The sequence below is a fragment of the Pavona decussata genome, unplaced genomic scaffold, assembly GCF_977016875.1.
Source record: "Pavona decussata unplaced genomic scaffold, jaPavDecu1.1 SCAFFOLD_15, whole genome shotgun sequence".
Lineage (NCBI taxonomy): Eukaryota > Metazoa > Cnidaria > Anthozoa > Scleractinia > Agariciidae > Pavona > Pavona decussata.
The window spans coordinates 102329-120069 of NW_028145438.1; the positions used below are offsets into that span (position 1 = coordinate 102329).

General features: G+C 39.7%; 2 protein-coding genes across 7 annotated transcripts in view; both read right to left on the minus strand.

The window, feature by feature from the left end:
* The window catches only part of LOC146487517 (caspase-3-like), a 165602-nt gene that overhangs the window by 76451 nt on the left and 71410 nt on the right, over positions 1 to 17741 (minus strand). The gene's annotated exons all lie outside the window — the stretch shown is intronic.
* The window catches only part of LOC146487521 (uncharacterized), a 169459-nt gene that overhangs the window by 8611 nt on the left and 143107 nt on the right, over positions 1 to 17741 (minus strand). Inside the window, exons 4-8 of one of the 5 annotated variants that reach the window (XM_085084144.1) lie at positions 15556 to 15999; positions 12963 to 13037; positions 4625 to 4690; positions 656 to 2892; positions 292 to 349 (exon numbers count right to left, since the gene is read on the minus strand). The exons of 3 other annotated variants lie outside the window; for them this stretch is intronic. In XM_085084144.1, the coding sequence (XP_084940270.1) occupies positions 292 to 349; positions 656 to 2892; positions 4625 to 4690; positions 12963 to 13037; positions 15556 to 15999 (2880 nt within the window). Of the gene's footprint in view, positions 1 to 291; positions 350 to 655; positions 2893 to 4624; positions 4691 to 12962; positions 13044 to 15555; positions 16000 to 17741 lie in introns of all 5 variants that reach the window. One more of the 5 variants, XM_085084137.1, reaches the window with a different exon arrangement.

Sequence of the window (17741 nt, forward strand, 5' to 3'; positions counted from 1 at the left end):
TAAATAAATAAATATAACAGAATATTTCTCCCTAGGCACTCTTTGAACAACCGGGGCCTGATAATTCACCCGTAGATAAATAAAGTTAAATAAATAAATAAATACAACAGAGTATTTCTCCCTAGGCATTCTTAACGGAACTTGAAAGTCTTAGAGTAAAAATTGAACGAAAACGTACGAAAAATGCTGCCAGGTCAAATAGTTGCAGAAGACAGGGGTTAAAAGGTCGGTATAAAACATTGCCGTTATATTCCATTGAATGTTTGAAAAATAAATTTAAAAATAGCCTACCGTCCTTGAAAGGAACGATGCTTCTTTCATCGATACTAAGTCCAGTAGCAGCTTGCTCCTGTAAGGGAAAAATGATACATTGTAAATCTTCCTTTACGTTTTGTTTTACCTTTGTTACGTTTCACGATTTACAGATTTCTCGGCATTATTCGCACGACCTTAAAGATAAAGTTGTGTCTTTCCGCGAATACCAGAATATGAAGTGTAACTACCGTTTTCACGATTACCATTGATATATATATACAAAAACTATTTCATCTGATACGTCAGCTAAGTGATGAACAAACAGTCAAAACGTGTTACGTAACTATGGCGACGAGGTACAATTACCATAATTTTTTTCTACTATAGAGATTAAACCAACCTGTTTAACTGAAATCCTGTCCTCTTTTGCACATGAAAATGAGAACCAAGGTTCAAACATCTTCGTGCGAATCCTGCAATCCCTAAGGCCACCCCTGGTGCAGTATTGGACCTTCTGCAATTCCATTTCTGACAAAAAATGTAGGCACTCGCAACCACGTACTTCATGAGCGCGGCATTTGACAGAACTCTTTTGAGAACAAACTGGACAGCACACACACATTTCGTAGCGCATGTTTTTTAGCCAGCCAAATTCCAGCCGCATGCACTCCAGAATCAGTTTCAGTTTGCCATGGATATCACGGCTTATGGTAGCGTCAAATTGGACATGGCTAAGCCCTACCGCTTCCACCTCAACAGCATCACTTCCATTGTGAAGGACGACTTCGATAGACGAGGAATGGCAGAGAAAAGTAACAAACGTTCCTCGGTCAGGAAGTATGTGAAACAGTGCAAAATTATGGAACAGTTCAGGATTCAGCATGCTTTCCCACTCCTCCTTGCACCACTTGTAAACTTGCAGAATTAGTCGGGAAAACAGGCCTGGAGGCACTCGACCAGATTCGAACCTCACAAAAAGTGGAGGAATTTGCACAGAAGCAAGAAGCTCAAGGACGTCCTCTGTCGGAGGAGACATCAACATCGATGGTACAAGGTACTGTTTGTTTGTGTCTAGGTGAGGCCAGGAACAGAGCAAGCTAAATCTTTCCATTATTGCAATGAGGCTTTGGCAGGTTACTTGGCTTTCAAGCAGGGGTCCCCATGCATGATACAGCAGTCGTTCATCCAGTATTCCAGTCTTCTCGAGCTTAACCCACAGCTCTTCAACGTTTTCGTCTGAGTGCTCGTATCTTTTAACAGTAATTACCTTCTTGAGGACATCAATGAGCCACTGGGGGTCCAAAATCACCATAGCCTCCAACTCTGGCGTTTCACTGAAATTAATCAAAATTCTCTGATCATGTAGAAAGTCCAACACTGTCCTTAACTGGTCATGGTCATTTATTGCGCACTTAACTGAAGCAACTTTTCTAGCTTTCTCCAAAGGAATCCACTTGAAGCCGTCTTTGCGCAAGAGTTGCAGCTCATTTTCATACCTCAACCACTTCAATGGAATAAACTCTTTCACCTGGGGTAGCTTCTTAGCAGTAGCAAGTATTTCCGCCCTCAGGCGAACAACTTCTGGACACTCTTGCTTGCCTCCTGATTTTGTGTTGTCGACAACAAAGACATCCTTAAATAGGTGATTACCATAAATCTTCTCTCGTAAGAATCCATAGAGTTCGAGCGCCAGCTGCCTGGGATCCGTGCAGTGATAAGGCTGGTCTGAATGAGTGCACACTAAAAATACTGGAGGCAATCTTGTAGGTGTTAAGTCAGACACAGCAGCGCCCTGACACGGAGCATCTGGACGAACCAAAGAATAAACTGAAGACATCCAAAAATCAAGATAGTCAAGATTGCTCTTACTGTAACTGATTTCTTCGTTCATCTTGTACAATCCTTTTCTGACAGGAACGTTGGCTTCCTCGTGCGGATTAAGACTTAAGTCATAAGTCAAAAGGTAGATAGCCTTTTTTGTCAGGAAGATTGGATGGGTGGTGTAGTAGACTGACTGTCCGCCAAAATCCCACAGAATTGAATATATTTCTTCCTCTTCATCGACCGTTTGATCGTCTTCCAGCAAATTTGCAACCAATGTCGCCAAGTCTCCCGGTAGCTCTGAGACCAACATATTTTCCTTGGCTTCCTCCTCTGTTGGTCTGAAGTCTTCAACTGAAAACTCAGTGTTACTTGTGCTTGTTCTTGTGTCATCTCTTTTGTCGGTGGTGACTGTTGATTCTTCATCATAAGGGGGCTCTGTTTCCTTAGCAAGTGTTGATTCTTCTGAATAATTGGGATCTCTTCTCTCTTTTCTCAAGTCTGGAATCATCAGTTTCGCCGCGAGGTGATCAAAAAAAGACTTTGAATTGTAGTCAGTTTTTTTTCCTCTCTCGCCTGTCTTCCATATCTCTGTTGAGACTTTAAAATGTGAAGGATCCGTCTCTATTCCTTCTGTGCTTCTTTCCGTTGTGCTGAAAGTTTCCCCTGTTAAAGACTTCTTTAGACTGGTCTTTCCTGCTCGATCTTGCCCAATTATCATCACGGGTATTCTTTTGATGTGCGTTTTACCATCTTTAAGAGCGCTGTTGTAGGCTTGAACAGCCAAGGGGCCACGCGAAAGAACCTCTAAAGGAACTAGGTTAACAAAATAAATATTGATGTTGAATATTTTCTGCATTGTGTTGAATACCCAGTAAGTAACTTGCTAAGGAAACAGTACCGGGAGTCTTCTTTAGTTTCTTAAAGCTTCCTCACAGGATTTAACTGACCACTTCTCTACAACTAAACATAACTCCAGCTAAGTTTAGCTAAAGGGTACACAGTTATGTATCTGACGTTTAGACATCTTTATGTTCCCGATTCATGAAACCTTTGAGAATTCCAGACAGTACCTACAACGAGCAGTAAATGAAGAGCTCAGAAAGAAAACAGCTGAAAAATAAGCTTAGTCAGGACTAGGCCTCTCAACGTGGCCGAAGCCAAAGTCGGCTACATCCAAACATGCCTACCGTGGGAACCATGTTGAAAGTATTAAGTATATTCATTCAAAATAACCCATGTGACATCCTAAAATTTGTTTAAGACGTGTGCAGGCTAAGCTAGATCTTGATCAACTTAAATCACAAGACTGACCTGACGGATACAAACGTTGAAGTCTGTAAATGGTTTGAACCTAGGAGCCATGTATTATCCGGGTGAGTGTAGTCCTGAGAAGGACTGTTGGGGGTGACTGACTGACGATTCAACAGCCCCAACGGAAGTCATCTTCAGAGTCAAGTAAATTTTGAAACGTCACAAGATGGTATAAATATCTCTCTGATTGTTGACCTGATTGGTCAACGAAGTCGAGACGTTATAAATCGTTTGTTTTGTTAGTTATTGAAGCTGTGATGTCAACGTTGAGATATTAAGCTGTCCACTGTTCGAAGTCACAACACCAGTGACGGTCACGCTACTGTGTGATGGCCGCTCCAAAAATAAATTTCCTGACGCGGCGCGTCAGGTTATGTTTCCTTAACAGGAAAATTCTCCTCTTTTGAGGGCTCATTATAAAATTCACAGACGCAGACGAGACTGACAACCTTGAGAACTCTTGTCGTAATGACATGTGACACGCTCGAAAATCCCTCTGGCAAACTTAACCGTTATCACCACTCATCTTAAGACCCCTTCTATTAATTCTAGCATTTTAAAAAAAAACAGCGGCATTAATCGTTAAAATAGTAACGAAACTACTATGGTGAGAAGTACCCAGTTTCCACGGAACTCAATTTCCGACGAAACTAGATTGAGGATTTATGCCTTTTTACGCTTGGTGATGTCCTTTAGTTTGACGGACATAAAAATGTCTCAGACAGTTAAGTTTGTTTAGTTTCAAACATTTTAAAGCCAATAACCAAATACTCTTTGGCTTGTCGATCCCGCCACCGACTCAAATTCTGTTTTTTAGTTTGAAAGTCATGCCATGGATTGACGCTGACAAATTTTTCAACAATGTAAATGACAGAAAAGATAGAGAAATGTGTCCGATGTTGGATGGCAAAACCGTTTTCTGTTAGCTTTTCCTTTACAATAATTTTGCCATGTCGTTTTGTATTTTCGTGGTTCATTTCACGGCATAGCCTTTGGGAGCTATAGTTACTATAATGTGACACAGGTATAGGTTGATTGCACGCCATGTTGGTGGTATGGAACAATTAGATATTTCTCCTCTAGGAGTGAACTTCCATTTTTATGCAAACTATGGGAACAAATTTTCTTTTGTTTTTACCACCAACATGGCGGCAATTCAATCCACCCATACCTTTCGTGTTGTAGTTCATTTGTATTTGTAATACTAAAAAGGAAGAAAAAGCCATCAAGTTACCTGAAGATACGTCGTTGTCGTCCTGATCAGTATCACTATCACTTGCATCATTTGCCAGAACCGGGACTAAGTAAGCAAGAAAAAAGTACCATAATTGAAAGCCTGCGGAACACTTCATGCGGGGTCGGCAAAGGAAAGAAAAGGTCAGAAATATGACAGAAATAAAAAAGGCATTTGTTGAGCCATTGCTACGAAGGAATCTCCATTAAGTGCAGTGAAATATATAAACATCTAATTACAGGTAATTGTCTTTTTGTCCCTAAAATGGAGTGGAATCTCGTTCACGTAGTGTTTTAGCAATAGAACGGGAACGTCAGTTAACAACGGCGCGTGCATCGAAAATACCCATGAGATAGTCGAAAAAGACTCGCGTCCAGACTTTTCCGCGCGCTCTCGCGTCCTCAGATCGATGACGTTCCCGTTCTGTTGCTAAATCAACCTATAACATGTTATAACGTCATAAGCCATTGTATTCATATCACGAAGAAGCGGCACAGGAATTTCGTCAGTATGTGGTGGAATAAATACATCTTGTTAACCAGGCACGAGGACAGTACTAGGAGAATATCGGTCCGAGTTCTTGACAGTACCGACAGAGCTAAAGAAAAGATACCGAGGGCCGATATTCTCCCAGTACGGTCTCGAGCAAGCTTGTTTAAAAAGAGATTTATTACACGAGTGAGAAGAACTTTGAAGATACTTAATATACATATATTTTTTTTAAACCAAAAAAATTGCGGGAAACGCAGCGGGAAAAAAGATTTTTCAATCTTAAAATTCGGATAAGCCATTACTGTTTAACTTGCTTTTAATTGTACCAATCAAGTACAAAATCTAGCAAGCGTGACGGGATCTGTTGTAGACAAATTGGATCTGTCAATACTGCCAAAAAAACTAACGTCCATTACCATTCAACTCACTTGTTTTCCAAACAAAAAAGCGTTGACTCTATGAAGATCTTTAAACGAGGAAAGAATAAGTGTAACAAATCGGACTGTTTTGACGCTTTGTAGTTTTAAACACCTGCAAACTAAATGTCTTAAAAATGAGCGGCTCATCTGGCATGTGGAGACTCAAGATTGATTGGTGGGAAGAAGCAGTCACCAAACGCCCGACAGCGAGTAAGAAATGTAATTCAATCTACGTCGTTGCATTCAATGACAAACCCTTTTCGGTCGCTTTAGAGCTAGTTTATCAACAATTTTAACTGGCCCTGTTGGTCATGCGAAGATGTGCAGATTTTGGTGGAAATTGTGAAATTTGCCATGAAAGTACCAGACTTGGGGAAAATGATCAGAGATATGTGTGGACTGTTTACAGATATGGAACCAGCACCAAAATAAAGTTTGATTGACATTATAAGTAATTTTTGTTGTTGTTTTTTGTTTTTTTAATAGCCGCCATCTTGATCGGAAGTGATCATAGTATTCACATAAAGTGGTCAGAGACAGTCACTTAATCATTAATAGACTTTTTGTTATTTCCGTATTGTTTCATCAAAATAAGTATTGTAACGCTTATTTCAAAGCTATTTGCTGATACAAAATTGGAAATAGAGTCTTAATGAAGTGCTGGAGAGTTTTAAAATCCAGTTCTTTAAGCGTATCAGTCTACAGAAGTGTTCTTTAAAAATTATCCAAATGAAATTTTATCACAAAATTTCTGCATAAAATGATAAAAAAGGAGTAGTTCGTTTGCTTTACGCTAATGTAAAATGATTAGTATATAGTCCCAATGTACATTGTGGCCTTAGTACTCACCGTCCGCCATTTTGATTCTCTGGAAATTCAGTATGTGCTTGTTCTTTTTTCTCACCCCGAACGGGTATTATTCTTAATTTTAAAATGTGTAGTTCTACTAGTTTTAAAAATGAAGATCACCCAGAAACTTGCTGGAAACTCTGATCAGATATTGTGTTGGTGTTGGATACAACACGATTGCATATAGCATTACCCGGGTCAGTGAAATGGAAAGTACGACACATGAAGTACCAGTGGTGAGGGGGGGGGGGGGATGTTTTTGTCCTCTTTTTCGCGGTGGTTTCTCATTAATACGCGGTTGCATACATTAACGACGATGACGTCACCGCCTATTGTCTTGATCACTCATTATAGGATGACGTCATATTTTATTTTAGCCTTACCAACAGGTTATGAACTGGTTTGACAGGTTGATCAATGATGTCATGCTCTATTTTTGTCTTATGGCAGTCATGGGCGGTATCACCGGTTTGACAGGTTTTTGAAGTTATTTTTGGATACATGATGTCATAGTCTATAGCCATTGAGATATAATTGATTTTAATAAAGTCATTCAAGTTCAATTCGGGCGCTAAAATCGCCATTCTCGCCAAAGTCGCCATTGAAATGCCTGTGTTTTACCTTAGAGCTTGCGTGGATATTACACGCGTTTCAGTCGAGGGTGTGTCTGAAAAAAAATAAATACACATAACTACAAATGGCCCGTTTGTCTCCTTTTGTCCCTTTTGGCGTGATTTTGGCCATTCAGGCCTGGTAATGGCCTTTCTGGCCTGTGTTTGGCCTTTTCTGACACTCGGCTATATAACCTGACTTTTCCCGAAAACTCGGAAATAATAAAAAATATTTGGTGTGTGTTTCTCGCCTAAATTAACTAAGCGCCTTTCCCGCCTAATGACTAAAAAACGATTCGTTTCAGGTTGAGCTTTGTTGAGGATTAAAGAGTTAAGACAGTCTTTTGTTGTCTTTGTTTATTACAGTGCTCGGAATAAGAATGCTTCAGTTCATAGATTCCTTGCTCCTAAATTGTGCGTGTTAAAACACACACATAGAGATTTCACAATATGTATATCACATTAAAGTCGATTATGTTTGATGTTAATGACTGTCCACCTTTACTTACAACAATGGTCAATGCGCTTTGGTTTTCAGATCAGAGACTTAAGCTCTTGTGTAACCTCTCTTCACGGTCCGTTAGCCACTAATTATGCAAAAAGCAGTGACTTAAACCAAAACCTAAATTTGCATAAAAACTCTACGGAAAAAGCCAATTAACTTATCATAAACAATAGACAGCTTTAGTTGGTAGAAATAATCAAGTAAAACACAATCAAAACACGCGACTACTAAATGCTTGCTATTAAACAAGGCACATTTCTTGAGAGACCTGACTGAATAACTTATTGCCTTTGACCAGCGAATACAGAAAAATATTTAAATACTGGAGATTTTGAACGAATCAAAGTAACTCTCAGTTCTATTTCTTAATCGCCGAGTTTGCTTTCGTATGTTTATAAAAGTCATCTGTTTCTATACCTCAGAACGGGTTATGTCTGATTTAATTGTTGCTTTTTTAAGGGAATATTGGTTCCTCCTACCCCTCCTCAATTCTATTGTTTTCCCTCCTCCTCCTCCATAAATAATTATTTATTTCTTTTTTACCTTTGCATGTGATACTGTGGTCGAGATACATATGTCATTTGTGAGCAAATTTAGGTTCATGCTGAAGTGTTCTATCAACCCTGTTCTCAGGAAGAAGTTAGACTCTAGGAATGAGGTTAGTATTTGTATTAAGCATTGTCATTTATTATGTTGTAACCCATGCCATCAAGTAATTTTGGTATGTTTGTGTGTGATTGAGGAGTAGTTGCCAATATTATTTTGACAGTAACTGCATTTTACCAGAAGCTCTTAAAGGTTTCCTATGTTATATCTTTTATTAGCATACCTGTCTTATCCAGCAGGGTACAGAAACAAAAATTAGTCATGAACTTGCCATCATGTGTAGCTAGGCAAAGAGTATCTAACAGCTTATTTTTGGCCACTGGAGGCAAACAGACAGTCTAGATAAAAGCCTGGTTTACATTACAAGGTTTTTGTGCCCAGCACTCCTAAATTTTGGCATGTGGGGCAATAATTTATGATACTGTACTCCTAATGTTGCCATGTTAAAGTTAAGTTCATCGGCTTGCGTGCCTAAAACTGCCTTGCAAGGTAGCCTCGGCCTGCCAAAAAATGGGCCAGCGTCCCAGATTCGCAGTCGCACATGTGCACATGTTCTTCAACAAACAAAATGGTGTCGTCTGAAAGGTTAGACGCCTCTGTGTCAGGAAAAAACATGGCAAAACCTGTTCTGTGGAGGCAAGGTCGCCCTTAATAGATTGTCGTTGAATTATCAGTAACCATTTCAAATCTTGTAGTGTAAATGGGACAGTGGCGGGCAAAATTTAGGAGTGCTAGGCCCAAAAACCCTGTCGTGTTAATGTTATGGCGCGCAGACACAAAGAAAACACAATATTGTTTTGTTGGCAAAGTTGGGCAGGGACTATACCAGCAAGGCTCGGATAAAACTCACCGACCGGATGATAACCGAATGAGGGGCCACGGTACATGGCGCCATACCGAGGGGGTGCCTCATGCCTGTACTGCAGGGGGGGGGGGGGGGGCATAGTTCACACGTGAAAATGCATGGCCGGCATAATGTCCTTGGGCCAAGTTAACGAAGTCCAGCAAATCCTATAGCTCCCCCTCTCTGACGGGGCTTCAGCACAGGGCTGAAGGGGTGCTGCAGGCAGCAATTCCCCGCCCTTAATTATTTTATTAAACATCTCTGAATAACTGACAAGAGATAGAACAAAATGCAGTGAACAAAAATAGAAAGGATAAGATAAGGCAAGCAACAAGAGAAAATGGGAGGGTGGGAGGGGAAAACTTTGCTGCTGCTCAACTTGCAGCCTTCCAAGAAAGTGGCAATTGAAAAGACTGGCACAGAATAAGATGCAAGGCAGGCTGGAAATCACATATCATATTTAGGGTAGACTGCTTGCTAACATTGACCTTTATTTTATGCTAAAATGTTAATAAACCGGTCTAAAATTTCTAGAAGTATGCCATATGAGGGCCTTTAACAGTGATAGTTATCAGTGACTTGTTTTGCACAGACTTTTTTGTTGATATTCTATCACTCAGCAGCCATCAGTAACAACTTCCCTGTCTTTTGTATCTCTATACCTGGCTTCCAGTGTTTCATCATCATGTTATTAGTATCAATTTTTACTTGCAGTTTTAGTTGGTCAATTGTACCTTGTAAGGTGACCCATCTTTCATTTTTTGTTTGTTTTTGTTTTACAGAGAACTGCTTCAGTTGATGATAACCTCGCCATTTTTACGCAACTCCAAATTGTTGCTATTGGAGAAGGCTTTGACTCTGACAAACTCTATGTTGCATTTTAAGGAAAGGTTTTGTACAGTATTCCTCACCAGATATCATGGACAGCATTAGGGCCTTGCTGTTGTTGTTTTATAATTATATTCGACATGGTATATAAAGACAGCAAAGCCATGATGTCCTTTTTTTAGAGCAGGCTAGCAGTCATTTTGTGTTTCAGTTTGGTTTGCCAAAAAAGTTAAAGTGAGAGAATAAAATAATGTTGTGTTGTTCACAAAATGTTTCTCCTGTGTATATATTTATCAGTTTCGTGTATTAGGGAAGTATAATTAACAATTATTCCACGAGCGCGCGCTGGATATGAGATGATAGATAGCCAACGAGGCGCGAAGCGCCGAGTTGGCTATAATCATCTCATATCCAACAAGCGCGAGTGGAATAATTGTTTTATTAAAAACAATCAAGAAATATTGTAAGTTATGGCTGGTTTCACTTAGCAAGAACAACCAGAAGACCATTTTAATGATCCTTATCCTCGGACATGGTATAATATAACAATAGAGTTGATGTTCGCGGGCGTAAATATGTTTTTGGCCCGACTCAAAACGAGTTCTGAGAAGGGCCAAAAACATATTTACGCCCAAGAACATCAACTCTATTACTATTATAATAATTTCAGAGGGCATTCACAAAAGGAATCAAAGACAGTACAGTAAGCGATCGCGATAACTTCTGTGAACGCTGCCGGAATAACATAACATAACATAACATAACATAACATTTTATTCAGGAGGCTTTAACACAAATACAAAAACATCCTGAATAGCGAAAAAAGTGAGGTTAACCCTATACAAAAACAATTTCTCTAACTAACTGCAAAAATATTTTAAAATTTCTAGAATTAGATCGCGGAATCGCGTCGGCGTTTATTTTATTGTATAAAAGCTTTCGTTGTCACCAAAACTTAAAACTTTGGCAGAACACCGCAAATTTTGTCAAAAGAACCTTTGCTTCTATGTTTTCAAAAGGAAAATAACAGAATTTTGTAAACAGCGAAGAAATAGTCTGTTACGACTGTTAAAATTAATTGTGCAATTGCTTAACTGAGCTGGTTTCGCTCAAAGAAGACAAGTTACATTCACCTCGCCTCCGGCCGTGGAGCTACTACAGGCATTATTTCCACCATCGCCCACGAGTTTCTGTATTAAAGTCCTCTTCATCTAGCTCAGACGACTGAGAATTTGCTTCTTCGTTAGGTTTTCCATCGATTTTGTAGCTCAAAACAATCTTTCTGCAGATGGCAGCGCTTCCAGTCAAACAAACAAGAAAACGGCGCGAACAGTTGAATGGCTTCTAGTTCTTATTGGCTGGTTACGTTATTTTCTTCTTTCTTATTGGCTCAGAGCAGCGGGCTAAAATATATTTTAGCCCGCTGAATTCTTCATTTTAGCCCGCAAAATACGCCGCAATGCCCGATGAAATTATTATAATAGCTCATATACCATGGCCGCTAAGCCAATCAAATCCCTGGAATTGCATTATACAATGATCCAGTTTTTAATAATGAGTGTTAATCAACCAGAAAATTAAAACCATTCTAGGGTAAGCAGTAGTTGATTTTAGCCCTCTAATATGGCTGTTTCTGACTCTCTTGAATCTAAAGCAGTCTTAAAGTAAAGTGTCCTTGTGGCTATATTGGAGTTGATTCAGCCCTAAATGTGTATTAATTTTGGTAATTATATGGGCTAATTCAGTCACCCATTGTGGCCATTGTTTCCCCTTTGTGCAGGTTCAAAATGGCTCAATTACGGGGCCATTTTGAGGCATCCTAAGAACCATTTTAGTTCTTGTAAGAGGGCTATTTTACATAATTAAGTACCAAAACAGCTCTTATAAAGAATGTCGTTTCAGACATGTTGGTGCCAATTTAGTCCTTTAGAGGACGTTTGTTTTGAGTATAAATTGGGCTAAATCGGCCACAAAATATGGGCCTATTTTCCTCCTTTCTGAAGGCATGAAACGGCTCCAGAAGGGCTATTTTGGCCTTTCAATTGCACCATTTCAACCCTTTTAAAAGCCAAAACAACCCCTCATTTTTCCAAAAAAGGCCCCTCTGTGTCTTCGTTTCGGCTACCTTATGAAGGGCTATTTCAGTCCCGTTTATTGGGGCCAAAACAGCTCCATTCCAAATGGGCTAAATTAGCCCCAAAAATAGTACTGTATTTTACTCACCGAAACGGCCCCATTTAAGGGGCTAAAACAGATCTTTTCGATTTACAGTGTATGTAATATTGTAATTTGTCTTTTGTCATAATAAATTGTTGTTGTTGTAACTTTAGAAAGGAAGAGGAACTGCGTCCATACGATAAGCAGATTTCTATACATGCTATCAAAAAAATTGGAGCTCCGCTTTTAGGCTTGGCTAAATATATATATTACTCGGTTAACTGGAATTCGGATAACTCGAAAAGCCCGCTAACTCGAACTTAATTTCGTTTCCCTTGATAAAAATTTACCCCAACAACTCGAATTTCTGGTTCTTATAACTCTCCACGGATGCTCATTGTGATATCCCATTAGTTTTTCTTATCGTGTGATCGACTTCTAACACTAGAACAAACACTGGACGACGCAAAAGGGAACACAAATTGCGTGTATTAAATAAACTAAGTTACATTCACATTATTGCATTGTCGTAAAAGAATTCATAATCGTTACAGTTAGTGCAAAATGTATTAGTTTCTCGTGAAATAAGTTTAATTTGCAATCTGTTGTATACCGAAGTGCTAAAAATCAATAAACTATTAATTATTTACCTAGAAAATTGAATATTTTAATCAACCCCGACAACTCGAAACCCCGCTAACTCGAACAGTTTTTCGTTTCCCTTCAGAGTTCGAGTTACCGGGGTTCTACTGTATTCAAAAAGAAACCACTGTTGCTGGATATGTTTGAGGTAAATAAATCATACGGTGTGTACAAAATTATTATCAAAACTGTAGCGTAAATAAAGGAATTCACGTTGCTGAACATGCATTTATCTGCAACTGAAGATGACCTCAATATTCCCAGTCCTTTTTGCAACTTAATCATTCTCCGATGAACCTTCCTTTGAGAAACCCCGTTAGGTCTGGATGAATAAAATCTGAGAGTTCCGGCTTCAGTACGTTTATAAGTATGTGTGATAACTTACCTGATGAATTACCGGCGCTAGATTTCCTGAAAAATCGTTTTATCTTTGACCATGGTGTCTGCTTCCCAGAAGAACCTGTTGCTAAAATAACAAAATTGACCACTTTTTTATTGATTATCTACGTATAGACGATTCTTCTGACTGGAAGGTGTCATTTCAGACTTGAATGGTACAAAATGTGGAAAAGTCCTCAGGGTAAACGATTCTATAAATCCTTTCTATTTTTAAGACCGGAACTCTGAGACTAAATCAAAGCACGCAAGTGACATTTTTTTTTTTCACTTCCATTAAATAAGATAGAGCGATCGTATGATTCAGCATAAGAAGATTCTAATAAAACCGAACAGAAACCATCCTTAGTAAGAATTTACTGACTATTGTTGAAAGCTTGCTGGGGATGTACGAGGAACGTCAACAACGTCTTGTCCGTGGTTGGTGTTATTAGTATGCGGGCCTCCACTTACACGAACACGAACACGAAGTGGCACAGAAACAACAATCATCCATTGACAAACATTACCACAACGTAGATAAAACGTGTAGTGCTACCGATGTATTGTTGATTGCAGTTGTTACATGTGATTTGATAGACGGCGTTCTTCGCAGGCACATTTTGGTGTAGGACATGAGGCACTTGTCCCTGGTGCAAGTACGCTCCGTGGTGTTGTGGGAGAGATATGACGTCTGGTTTGTTGGGTATAAGTGGAAAGCTAAGGCACTGTGGCTCCCGTGGTGATTGAATAACAAACAACAAGCATCCAGGTTTCCTTCCGACAAGAACCACCGTAAATTTGAATGAAACTTGCTACGGGTGAATGATTTTGGCTGCCCAGCACGTGACCGAAATTATGCCAGTGTTTTCAGTGTGGCAGTCCCTTTGTACGTTCAGATATCATGGTACTATTTAGTAGTAGTAGTAGTAGTAGTAGTAGTAGTAGTAGCAGTAGCAGTAGCAGTAGCAGTAGCAGTAGCAGTAGCAGTAGCAGTAGCAGTAGCAGTAGCAGTAGTAGTAGTAGTAGCAGCAGCAGCAGCAGCAGCAGCAGCAGCAGCAGCAGCAGCAGCAGCAGTAGCAGTAGTAGTAGTAAATGGACCACATCATGGTGAATCTCGATTCACTCTTCGTTTTGAAGTGGAACTTTCACTCCCCTTTGAAACACTAGACCGATCCTCTCTCTGGCTTCTTCAACACGTGCTGCATGGGTCTGGTTTGGGATTTTCAAATGCCTCTAACAGCTCAGAAGGTAGATGAGCCTTCGGCTCCCAAGTATTTTCGCTGGCGGAGTAAGTTTTCCACTTCACCATGAACATTGGCTTTCCGTTAAAATTTTTTTTTCGCAACTATCCGCTCGGCCTGATAAATACCAAGTACGTCAGGCTTAATGTTAAACTTTTTCCGGTCTCGAGAAACTACAGCAGTTTCTAGGATCTTACAATAGCCCTGAGGTGGACGACAACGTTTCTCCATCGTTACAGCAAATTGAATTGTGACAGTGAAAGAACCTGGAATATTTATATAATTTAATAACGGGACAAAGGGATGCCGGCGGATCGAAACGCACCAATGGATATCGCCGATTAGACAAAAGATTTTATTTTAGCAAAAGATCAGCAGAATGTAGAATGTCTGGGAATGTAAGGAAAGGTTTCTGTTTGCTACAAGCGAAGTGCAATTGAATTTGTTCTTATTAAGAGACTAGATTACTTAGAATAATAAATCACATACATGTCACATTTTCTTATGCCTGCTGTTTTCAGGGACTGGGGAGCGAGCTTAAGTATTTAAGCTCTATTGCAGAAACTGAACAGTACGTACCCGCCAGTTTGGTTAAATTTCCTTGGGGGCTCCAACATCTTTCGAAATGAGGAGCAAAACATTGCAATCAGCGACGAGTGTTCTGACATAATCGAGATCTCGCACGCGCTAAAATAAATGGAAAATTTCATCTTTCTTTCTGTGGTTCAACTTTTGAACAAAATTCCCTTAAAATGAAGCAAAGTGTATGTATTTTCTGGATTTGAAAGTTCACTGTGAAATATGCGCATATTCGTATTTTTTTTTTTTTTTTGCGTTTAGTTTGCCACCTACAACATATTAATGAGCTTCGTCGTGCGTTCTTGGCAACCAATACCCGAAGTACTTTCATAGAGTCTCTGCATGATTGCGCGTAATATGAAAGATCTACAAACTTTGTTGAACTGGAAGTAAATGTCCCGAGAACAATAGGCATTCTGCGCGATGCTTAATCCTAAAAAAAGGTATCGTTGTTTATCAAGCTGGTTGGACCACAACCGGTCCGACGGCCAACAACCGATAATCTCCAAAGGTGGAATTAGCTCCTGCCGTCACTAATTCACCTGAGAATCACTTCACTACCCCAGACCTAGAACAGCACAATTACGAAGGTCTTTCCGTGGGACGGTTATCATAATTGTTATTTTATCTGTTGGTAGGTTTGTATCAATACTTAGCACAAATCGCTAAAAGGCGAATTTTAAAATATAGTTATCAGGACCGCAAAGTTACCTGTGCTTATGTCTTTCGAAAATCCAGTCGCCGTACACTAAATCAGAACAACACTGGTGTTTACCTTACCTGGTACTGGTACCTTTAAGAAGTTAACAAGCTTCGTTTCCCACGTTTTATCTTTAGCAGAGTTTGAACAGTCTATATAGGGTAGCGTAGGGTAGCGTCCACGTAGTTCCTTGAAGGGAAGTTCCTTGGTATCAAAGTCGTCAAGTTTTATAAAGATCAAACTGTCATCTCTCAATTTCAAACGTCGATAAAAAGCTACCTGTAATTCATACTGGCACCACCGACTTCTGAAAAAGTTTTTTGACACAACAGCAACAGTTTTGCGGGACGCGTAGACACTCTGGAACACGCATTCTACCAATGGTATTCCAGGGACAAAATCTCTGTAGTGTATACAACACTTCAAATCAAGCTTCCCCTCGAGTAGTGGAAGAAGATATTTTTTCATCCACTGCGTGTCGCCGCTGCTGTAAATGATGAACGCGTCATATTGAAAACGGAATGCTGTAACGAAAGAAACCAATAGATTGTATACTGTAAAATTTCGAAAATATGCCCCTCCAAATATAACTCCCCCAAGCTCGAAACGCAAGAAACCCTTCGTTAAATTAACCCCCTCCGAATATAAAAATTTGCCTTCGAATACAAAATAAACCAAAGCAAAAACGGTCCGTAACACATAAGTTTTTTTTGTCACAGTACTATTCCATTTGCAAAATGATTGCAGTCAAAAAGTGTTATTGTTTATTTTTGTTTGCGTAGGTCACTGTTCACACTTGTCTTAGATTTCTTCGGTCAAGAGACAAAGTACTTGCATGGAAGTTTTCTTCCACCATCCTGCACCCAAACTCTCTCTGGTGCTCCTCGCTTTTCACCTGTTAACTTTGCGCCGATAGAATGAACTGTTTCATCTTTTAGCATGGGGCCTAAAATCTGTGCCAGGGGGTTATTATTGATGTTACATTACCTTAGCTTTGAACTAAGCATTGCATTTTCAATAATAAAAGTTATTTGTTGTTGTGTTTTAAGTCTGCATGGCTGAGTGTTTAGAAAGATCTACGTTCTGACGAGTTTCAGTAAAAACTCCGTAAAACTCCGTGAACAGTACAAAATTATTGACAAAAATTTCTTTCCAATTATAAGCTAGCCCAATTCCCTGCTAGCAGAGGCCTCTTTTTCGTCGTATTCCCTGAACTCAAGGGAGCGAGGAAAAGAGACCTCTACCCTGGGTCGAAACGGACTGTGTTGAGCATGTGCCGCTTTTACCTAGCGACCGAACCGTCACGGATGCCATGTTACTACACGGGCTCACTAAATGACAGCGGAGTAACTGTAAACGAATGCGCGAGAGACAGTGAGCTGAAGTCACGGTCAGCAAACAATTCAGGGAGCATGCGTTTTGTAAGCGTCGTCCACGACTACGGACGGCGGTTGAATCAAAGTCCGTTTCGACCGGGGGCAGAGGTCTCTTCCTCGCACCCTTCAGTTCAGCGAATACAACGGAAAAGACGTCTCTGCTAGCAGAGAACTAGCCCAATCGATTTTGAGAGGTAAATTTCCCTCCAAGTATAAGCCCAGCCGATTTTGTAACGCAAATTTCCCTCCGTATACGAGCCTCTCCAAAAAATAAGAGCCTTTGACTGAAATGTAGCCCCGGGGCTGATATCGGAAATTTACGGTATTTGTTAACTAATCCGTTCTGTTCTCTAATATTTTGTGAACTAATTTTCTAAAGACCCCTTATTAGGGCCTCAAAAATGAAGGTTACATTTTACTTATTCTTTGTTTGGGTGAAATCTCTACAGGACATTAAGTCACTCCTCCTTTAAAACAAGCTCTCAAGAATATAGTTTATACCTAATTTTCTTTTTTTTTATTTTTATCTCCTACCTTTTTTATCCTGTAACTTTGTAGCCTGTTAAATTATTACCGTTAATGTTTATCTTATTATTATGCAGAGTCTCACTGAATAACACCACGGTGACGTGAGCTCCCTGGTAAATAAACCATAGAAACGGGAACGAATTACAATCTTGATAGTAATCGATATTGAAGATGTTTTGTGAATTTTTATAACGCTATTCCAGGAATAAAAGGATCCTGCAGAACGTGAGCAACCTGGGCCAATGTAATGTGGCCTTCAAGGGTCAAATCAGTGCTGTTCCCATGAAAAGGCAATTTCTAACACAAAACAGTCCCTCGCAGTAGACCAACCGAAATTTAGGTAATCAATTGTGATTTTAACA